At 46.5% G+C, this 9,829-nt stretch overlaps 1 protein-coding gene across 8 annotated transcripts in view; it reads left to right on the plus strand.

Annotated features, from left to right (window-relative positions):
• Positions 1 to 6,105, plus strand: part of CCDC93 (coiled-coil domain containing 93) — a 95,513-nt gene extending 89,408 nt beyond the window's left edge. For 6 of the 8 annotated variants that reach the window (XR_005374113.1, XR_005374114.1, XR_005374115.1 and 3 more), the window contains one exon: positions 998 to 6,105. Coding sequence is in view for 3 of the 8 variants with exons in the window: in XM_038564985.1 (XP_038420913.1) it covers positions 998 to 1,051 (54 nt within the window). In the remaining 5 variants the exon portion in view is untranslated. The remainder of the gene's footprint in view (positions 1 to 997) is intronic. The other 2 variants (XM_038564986.1, XM_038564987.1) reach the window with 1 other exon arrangement.
• The last annotated feature ends 3,724 nt before the right edge of the window (positions 6,106 to 9,829 follow it).

The following is a 9,829-nucleotide window of genomic DNA, read 5'->3' on the forward strand; positions in this document are numbered from 1 at the left end:
GGGACATTGTTTGCCAGCAGATGGAGGTATCCTAAGATGTCAAGACCAGTGAGAACAAGAGGGAAGGAGGATGCTTAATGAGAAGCTTTGGAACATGTTTGTGGGTACAGAGTGATGCAGAGGGGACCTTGTACCACTGGACATCAGATTCCACACACAGGGGCTAGGACCAGCGACCTCCCTCAGTAATCTCCCTCAGCACCTGTAGTAATGGATTGCATACAGCTCGTTTTCTTTAAAGATTTTATTTATTTATTTACTTACTTATTTCAGCTCGTTTTCTTTAAAGATTGATTTTATTTATTTATTTATTTATGAGAGACAGAGAGAGAGAGGCAGAGACACGGGCAGAGAGAGAAGAAGCAGGATCTGTGCAGGGTGCCTGATGTGGGACTTCGATCCTGGGTCTCCAGGATCACGCCCTGAGCTGAAGGCAGATACTCAATCACTGAGCAACCCAGGGGTCCCACATACAGATCATTTTTTTTATATGTATCCCTCACCCAGTCTTCTGTGAGTTTCTTTCTTAAAGCTAAGGATATTCTTGATCTTGAATGTTGTCAGAGTAAGAACTTTGCCATGTGCTCTGCTTGCTGTGTGAACTAGGTCTGCCTTTTGTCACTCCTTTGGCTGCTAGCTTTAAGGACCTTCTCTATCCTTATCATAGTGGTCCAAGATCAGGGCTTAAGTGTCTGCTTGCTGCTTCTGGCCCCTGGAGGATTTTAGTGGCTTCATGAAGTGTTTTGGAATGACAGTGCCTAATCCTCATCCAGTTCTTGGTCTGATAGTCCAGAACCCAACTGTCGTTTATGGTGACTTTAGCACTGAAAGGCAGGTGAACCTGTCCCAGAAGTTCCATTGTGCTAGTGGCAGCATGGACAGGGCAGGAGGGGGGTGGTTAGTCCATCAGTCGCTGTCCCTCCTGGGATGGGGAAAGAGCCTCAGGTGGGACCTAATGTCACCACCTCCCTGCTTACTTTCTCTGCTTCCTTTCCAGGAGGGCCGCAAGAATGAGGTGCTGCTGTCCAAGGTGAAAGCCAAGGCCTCCTGAAAATTCCTAGACATCAGCGTATGTCATTGATTTTTTTTTTTTAACACCATATAGCAACCCCAAGATGGAGAGAGATGGTTCTGAACACTACACTACAGTAAAGACGCAAGTGTCATAATCTCAACACCTGGATATTTTCTTTCTCCCATCTGCTTCCATTTCATCTCTCTGTTGTTGACGGAATCAGGTGGTGTAAACATGATGGCTTGGATAACACCTGTTCTCCTGTGAAGAAACACAAGCAGTTTTTATTCTGTATCAGTTCAACTTTTATTTCTCCAGTAACATCACACATATGAAGGTACCTGTATTTGTATGGACTCTCTGAATAAAAAGGAATTCATTTGTTTAGCAGATGTTAATTGAGCAACCAGTGAGAAGTAAGCACTGAGGGAAACAGAGGTATTAAACCCAGGCCCTGCATCTCAGGCATCCAGCAGGTGGCCCGGGGAGCAGAAACAGCCCACTTGACCTCAGAGCTTGGTCGCCTGAGATAGATAGATAGATAGATAGATAGATAGATAGATAGATAGATAGATAGATAGATGTTAGGTTTTTTTTTTAAGTAAACAAAGGCTTTTAGCTGAATGACCAGCCCATGTGAGTGTTGGTCACGTGGGCCCTTCACTCACCCTTGGTGCCTTTTGTTCCTTCCTTGAGATGCCAGCCAGCAACAAGCATGAAAGCTCAGTGGCTGCCGTTGTTTTAATTCTTACACACTACTCGAGTTTCTTTCACCAAAAATTGAAAACAGGGGCCTCATATTGAGGACACCACCCCAAATGACCCCTTAATATGCCCTCCTTCTCAATAAGTCCCAGCCAAACGTGGGTGGTCTTGTGCATCCCTCCTCATTATGAGCACACCCTTGTGCTCCACATTCCGGACAGGTCATAGACTAAGTGCAGACACAAGACACACACCAGTCAGTGAGGTCCAGGGCAGTATGTGGTAAATGCCAGAGCAACTGGCCATGAGCAGGAACCAGAGGACATTGGAGGAAGAAGAGCAGGGAGGTGTGCAGAAACCCAGGATACTTCGTGGGGGAGGTAGGATTGCAAATGAACGGGGAGTTGCATTTTAATAAACAGAGATGGGGGGAAGGCCCCTTTGGATAAAGTACGACTGTAATAAAAAAAAAAAAAAGTACGACTGTAATTAGAAACTGAAAAGCGCACAGGGAGAGTACCAGCATGCTTGTTGGGAAAGGAGAGGTCAGGCCTGTCTCTGCAGTAAAGGCAGACTGGAGGCCTCAGGAAATGAGCAGTCCAAACCAGACATGGAGCGCCTCCTGCCCTGGCAGCCCAGGATCTGGCAACACAGCCAGGTTCAGTTAACCCCAGTGTGACGTTTGTGCTTCGTTCTGTGTAAACCTCACACACAGACTGCTCAGCAACCTCAGACCATGAAACGTAAAAGCTGATGCATGTCAGGCAAATAAGGGCATTTGGTACAGTCATGGGAACATCATGCTCACTTTTAGCTCTCTAATGTGTGCATTAAGTAAATCCGACATGGGCACACCTAAAAAAATCTCATGCCAGATTACCAACAGCCATTGGTTTCTGTGCCCGGGAGCGAGGCCGGTCTGCTGAGCATGGCTGCCCCCAGAGCGGAGAGGAAGCAGCAGTGTTTGAAGTGGTGCTCCCCGTGTGCTCAGCGTGCCCCTCCTGGGCCAGGTACATCTCCCTCAGCGGCTCCCATGGCCACGGTCATCTGCAGACTGATTTTTGAAAGGGGCCGGGGAAGTTGAAGCTAGTGCTTGCTAGAAAGCAGGTGGCACTCTGAGGGCAAGGGAGGGGACAGCAGTGTAACTACAGAATCTTCCAGGTTCAGGGAAACATCGATGTTTTCTTGTTGAGAAACTCTTAGACCCCACTCCCTAGCAACGTTTTGAGTGGTTATGAAATTGTCTATTTGTCCAAAGGCGGTAGGGAGGAGGAGTGGGTTAGATTCTGGGGCTCCATAGCCTGCCTCTCTTCTATCAGGGAAAGTATGCCATGACTAATCCAAAGCAACTACTTAATAACCCTTTTTAAAAGTGAGGGCATCTATTGGGCTATGTGTCCAAAGTATTTCATTTGATTTGGTTTTGGTATAGGAGTTATCAGAAGATCTCTTTTCCCCTTATAATCCACAAAGCCTAATACAGATAAGAAATTCATTCCTATTCCTTGGACACATCTTAAATTAGACTGCCGGAGGCAGTTTTGAGAACTGCATGTTTGCCACAGATGACCTCCAGCGTGGATGGTGCCTTTGTAAGTAATTAGGACAGCAAGCGTGCCTTATAGTCAGGCCTTACAGGCTGAAGTGATGCCCCAAGGGCCCCCTTCATTTCAGAAGCCACTCAGGAGAGTTCCTCCCAGGACATCTTGTGTGCCCAGAGTATGGCTGGGTATTGGGCTAAGTGCAGAGACTTTTCTGGATTAAAAAAAAAAAAATGCTTAAGTTACTTTTATGAAATGTGTGCTTCCAGAGGAATGAGGTTTCCCCGGGAAGCCTTTAGCTGCCCCCTTCTGTCAGAGCCGTGAGCTTGCTAACATGGCAGCCTTCCCGGGGCTGGCCACCCAGGACCCTAGCACTCTCTGCCAGCATCTGCGTCGAGCACCACCTCCCTACACGCGTCTCATGGCGTACCTGGGGCAGCCTTGATCTAAACCAAAATCAGAGCTGCTGAGCAGTACAGACTAGAGGACCACAAGGTGTCTAGGAAGACATTTGGATGTATTTCTTCTTGTCCTTGCCCTGGATTCGGTCTCATGGGTCCCTGGGGTCAGCTCATTGTACTAGAGTGAGATGCCAAACGTTAGAGAACACTGCCAAGATGAGATGTTGGATTGAGTTTCCTTTTTGAACAGAGAGGGCAGATTGCAGGTTTGTCAGGCCTGAGTTCTTGTTAGAGTCTCATGTGTATGGTTTTCACTGGGTTCGGTCCATTGCCCATATTCTGTGGGTAGCCACGCCCTGCCGGTGTCTACTGAAGCAGGACCAGAAGGCCGGGGGGCTGGTACAGACAGCAGGCCTTGCTCAGGCTGAGGAAGCACTCCTTGGCAAGCAGTGTAGCTCTTGGGACCTCCCAAACCAGGAGCAGAGGACAGGGCAGGCCTCAGGCAGCCCTCTACTACCTGGCAAAGCACCATCCCCATGATCTCTGGTTGAATATCGATGGATCACATCTGTAGTGACCAAAGCAGACCTGCCAGAAAAGGCACTATGGACCGTAGGCACGCGGGCTGGTAAACCTGGGCCGCCTTGATTTCTGTTACCCGGACGTGGCCTTGTCTTGCCCTCTCTACAGGTGACTGGTGTACATGGGAAGTAGATATGCTAGCAATAAACTTTAACAGGTACTTCGGCTGAGGCTGAGGGGCAGTGTTGGCTTGAAGCGTGCTTTGAGGAAGAACAGTAAGGAAGCGCTTACTTGCGTCCGGTGTTGGCTTCAAGGTACAAGCACATCTGACTGCACAGCAGTCCAGTGAAGAGCCCCAGCATGGTGAGGTGCCCATCGTCTGTCTGTGTGCCTGGGCACTAGTCAGGTGGGGTGCCTTATTGGAAGCATCCTTGGAGCCCCCCGGGCCTTCTCTCAGTCCTTTTCCCCAAGTCCAGAGCATTTCTTCTAATAGCACATAGCGACAGGCTGAAGAACACTACGTAAAAAATCATGTTGTCAGGGTCCCCACTCTTCTCATGATAAATGTATAAAAGCGTTGAGGGGATCTGGTAACTGGACTATGGCTCATTCGACAGTGTGGGGAATACCGTCGGTTTTCCACATCAGCCTTACATCAGTTCCTCAAATGCGCCGAGCTCACACCTGCCCGTGGCTGTTGTCCTTGCTGCTTCCTGGACCACTGTCCATTTGAGGTCATGGGCAGCCTGACCCGCTACAGACCCACTCGGCGTCTGCCTGCGGCCTCGATCACACTCTGCCTTTTCCGCTGTTGTCTCCCTTGGTGGCACATGCTGCTGTTTGATCGCTTAGTCCTTTGCGAAGTCTGTTGCCTGCCCACCCCCCTAGAGTGGAAGTGTAGTGGAAGCAGGGACCTCGCAGTCCCCCCAGAGTCTGGCTCGGGTCATTGGCCAGCAAATTCTGGTTGGATAAAAGAGCTTCTCTAAATTGCAACTTGCATCTCTGGATTAGCAGAGTTTAGACTGAAACTTTTGTCTGATTTATGCTGTGTTTGCATACAGGTGGACGGTTTTATTCAGCAGCTTGAGAGTCTCTCTCAGTTTGTTTGTTATACTCTAACCTCTAAGGTTCAGATGTCAGAGGTGTCAGGGGTCTCAAACCTTTGAAAGAAATCACCTTCCACATGTGATTTTTCTCCCCAGACGGGGGGAAAGAGAGAGGGAACACGCAGATGTCAGAGATTAGATCATCTTTTGGCTCAAAGTGTGTCATGAACCTAAAGGTAACTTGACAGGTTGAAATGACTCAGCCACATGAAACCAGGAAGTAGGGAGCAGCACTGGGATGTGGTGTTGGCAGAAGTATGAACAGTACAAATCCATGGAGGACAGTTGGATAATATCAATGAAAAGTGCAAATGCACAAGCTTTCTGAGCCAGCAATGCTGCCTCTAGGAATTGTTTCCATATATGAGGATTTTTACTGCAGCATTATTTGGAATAGCAAAAAGTTGGAAACTACCACCAACGTAGGACAATGGTTCAATAAATTATTGGTGAATTCATACAATGGGATGTTAAATTTAACAGAGTCACACTGTATGTACTGCCATGGGATGATCCCTAAGGTGCATGGTTCTTGGTATAGTAGGGTTTGTTATTAAAAATGGGAAGGGGATGGAGAAAAATGTGTGTCACTGGGTATACACGTGTGTGTATGTGGTGTAGACACGCTCATCTGTCATGCATATCTGCTTGCATATGCCTAGACTGTCTGGGAAGATACACAGGAACCTGACAGCTTTGGTTGCCTCTGGGAAGAGGGGTGGGAATTACTTTTCACTGTATATCTTTTGTACCTTTTGAATTTTATACCATGTACATGTATTATCTATTCAGATAATAAAGTTTTTAAATTTTAATTTGATTTAATTTTCTACAAAATAGAAACATGACAAGATTCTTGTTTGGTAAGTCTGCTTTCCTTAGGAATTTAAAGCCCTATGCCCAAAGTAATTAAATCTCTCCTGTTCTTGGGTCTTGGGGGAAATAGGGAAGGGGAAAGGGGACCATCCTCTTCTGACAGAACAGCTGTATGGAGGTGAAGCAGTGAGGATGGTTCTGTTCTGATTGTGTGCATGTGTTGGGTGGCAGTAAGGCGGCGGGGTGGAGGGGGCAGTGGACTGTGAAGTGGCCACACCCCGAAGGGTTGCCCCTCTCTTTTGAGGGTCACAGCACCACCCCTGTTCCTCTGGCTTTGAGGTGCAAAAGATGGAGACAGTACCCCTGAGCCAAAGTGACTTTCCTGCTGGCAGCACAAGATGCATTAGGAGAGCTTCTGTTCTTACAAGTTGCTGGGGAAGGACAAGGTGTCTGGAGCAGCCTTAACCTTTTGAGACCATGAGAAGAGACATCCCGATACCCTGAGCTTGACTGAAAACATAGGAAGAGCCTGGCTCCCTGAAGGCATGACGAACCTCTTGAACCTATCCAGGGACCACTCACCCCTGTATTTCTTGTTCCGTGAGAAAAACAAATACCTGACAACTCAATCATTCAATCAACAAATATTTGAGGTTCTATTTTGGGTCAGGCTCTGGGAATACAGCAGTGAACAAAGAACTTAAATACACTCCAGCAGGGAAGACATACAAGCAGGGTGGAATGTAAGCTATGAAACATGTTGCTCCAGCCTGCTGCTTAAGGAAGAAGCATGGAGAGTGTCTGGTTTGGAAGTGATCTGCAATTTTATAATGAATAGTTAGGGGCTGCCTTTACATTCTTTACTGGGAACTACCTTGGTTTTCATTCTGGAAACTTCACCAGAGCGCCGGGTAGTTTGCTGGCTACTGATTCTATCCAGGCTTGCCGTAGATGACACCAGAGCATCTGGCTTACAAAATGTCCCCTGTCCCTAATAGCCTCTTTCACCTCTTAACCACCCTGATTTTCTTTGAATTCTATAAACTGCATGTTATTTTACATGCTTTCATTTTCGTCATGTAGAAAACCAGGTATTGGTTTTACGGTTTAAAAACTATGGGTAGTTTCTCTGCATGACTTTAATACTGGTATATTTTTTTAAGATTTATTTGAGAAAGAGAAAAAGCATGAGTTGGGGGAGTGGCAGGCAGAGGGAGAGGGGAAGTAGACTCCCTGATGAGCAGGGAGCCTGATGTAGGGCTTAATCTCAGGACCCTGGGATCATGACCTGAGCCGAGGGCACACCTTAACTGCGTAACCGACTGAGCCACCCAGGCATCTCTAATATTGTTATCTTTTAAAGATACGGTTCACATGCTTTCAGCTTAATTCCAATAAGAAATTGTTTTGTATTTTCTAGATTTGTGTGCTTTGTTTCAGAAGTTTGAATCGCTAGCGTTTTTATGATCAAAATCCAGTCTAGAAAAAACTGTCCATTGTTTGTCTCTTTAGGATATCTGTGTTCTTAGCATTAAATAAATATAAATAAGCTGATGAGAAGTGAGGGAAATGCCAGGCAGAGGGGGTACTGAGTGTAAAGTTGTTGAGGTAGAAGCAGGCCCAGCAGGTGAGTTTTGAGGAACGTGAAGGGTACCTGTGTGGGAAACCATTGGAGGGTTTGGAGATTTCAACAGGGATGCCTTGGCAGCTGTGCTGACCACAGACCTGGGAGACAAGGGCAACAGCGGGGAGCTCAGATAAGAGATGACTGATAATCTAAATGGAAACAGAAGTCTTTTGAGACAGTACTTAGCCTTTTTATACCACACTCTGATTTTTAATGTTCTACCTTTTTCACATATACAGCTCTGAATTATTGGTCGCCATTCTTCACTCCCCCAGAACGGATACCTTTGTCATGGCATCCTAGTGGGTGGAGTCGTCTTCCCCATCCCACTACTTTGGGCTTTTGCTTGGTCTGTGGGTTGTTAGCAGACTTGATATGAGCAAAGGTTTGGAAGTGTACTTGGGTGGTTGGGCTTGCCCACTTGCACACCCGTCTTGACAATAACATACCATGCTGGCCCAAGGAAGTTGAGGGACGCATGGAACAGACCTAGGCCCAAACAAACTGCTGCTTAAAGCTGGACCCAGAAGAGTGCAGCCAGGATCAGTGAGATCCCAGCCGACTCCCAGACATCTCAGAAAGAAATAAAAGTTTGTTGCTATCTGTATATCACCCAGATTTTGTAGTAATTATGTACAGTTAGAACATAGGTGACTGGGGCACCTGGGTGGCTCTGTTGGTTAACTGTCTGCCTTTGGCTCAGGTCATGATTTTGGGGTCCTAGGATTGAGCCCCACATTGGGGTCCCTGCTCAATGGGGATCCTGCTTCCCCCTCTCCCTCTGCCCCTCCCTGCCAGACACTCTTGCTCTGTTTCTCTCTCAAATAAATAAAAAAAAAAAAATAGCTAAGACAACCATCAAAGTGATTTCACGATCGTGACCTGAAGTTTAAAAGACACTTCTCTGTACAAACCAGCATTAATGTGGAGGGACCAGGTCAGGGGCCAGAAGATCAGGCTTCTAGGGGTGGTACCCACATGTGGCATAAATGCTCACACTGGACAGCAATCAGGATCAGAATCCAAATTCCCTTCAGACATACCTGAAGAAACCTGGAGGCCATGTTAAAGGAGAGAAAAGTAGCGTACTTTATCCATTATGCATGACTACATTATAAAATAAAATGATTGGTTAGCCATATCCATCCTACAGACCTGGAACTTTGTGAAATTGGATTCTGACATGAAGATACTTCAGCAAATGAATCTCAACAGAGAAGAGACTGATTTCTCTTACATCTTTTATGCGAAATGCATGATGTATCATAAGACCATTTCTTGAAGCACCTTCCAATGAAAGAATAAAATTCCAAAAGATGACTTCAAGAAGGCTGTCGTAGGGAGCCAGACCCAGCACCTTTGTGGTGTCCCAGCCTCTAGCCACAAAGGAATAGTTGGACCACATACTCATCCCTGCCTGCCTTCAGAATCCCTCAACAGGGCTGACATGGAGCAAAGTTGGGACTGTGGGTGGTTAGAGGTTGTACAGGTCTCAATTGCAAAAACACAAAGTTCGGTAAACTGAGGTGGTTTCTAACTCAGTGACAAAATCTGATCTGACTCAGGGCTAGCTAGATATTTTTAGTCTTTTCTCACAGTATAAATATTCATATATTTTACTGCACGGGTTGAATAGAGACTGTTGCCCCCCAACCGAGCTGGGGGTGTTACCTAATTTATGCAATAGGCGCCATATTGTCTTATAAATACTTAAAAACCAATTATAAGTTCCAAAGCCCATCTGGCCCCAAAGATTTTGGAAAAGGCAATGTGGACCTCTGTTCCCTGATAAACCCCGAAGTGTAGGTCCTCTATAGTATAAGCTTAAAGAATACCTACATACCTCAGATATCCAGTCTGAGCCGATGGTGGAGTGGGCTGTCTTGCGTAAATTGAAAAACGTAATCAGTTCGCAACCACCCCTTCTCCAAAATCAGATGGATTGTGGCCAGCATGACTTAGTCCAGGTATCCCCCCTCATCCAGGGCCTTGAACCCCTATATACCTGGGCCATATTTGGTATTTTCAGGAAGGCCAAGATTCACTATGGCAGTTTGGAGGTGGTTGTGTCTTAGTTAGCAGTCATCCCTGTTTCA

This window comes from Canis lupus, chromosome 19 (genome assembly GCF_011100685.1).
Source record: "Canis lupus familiaris isolate Mischka breed German Shepherd chromosome 19, alternate assembly UU_Cfam_GSD_1.0, whole genome shotgun sequence".
NCBI classification, from domain to species: Eukaryota; Metazoa; Chordata; class Mammalia; order Carnivora; family Canidae; genus Canis; species Canis lupus.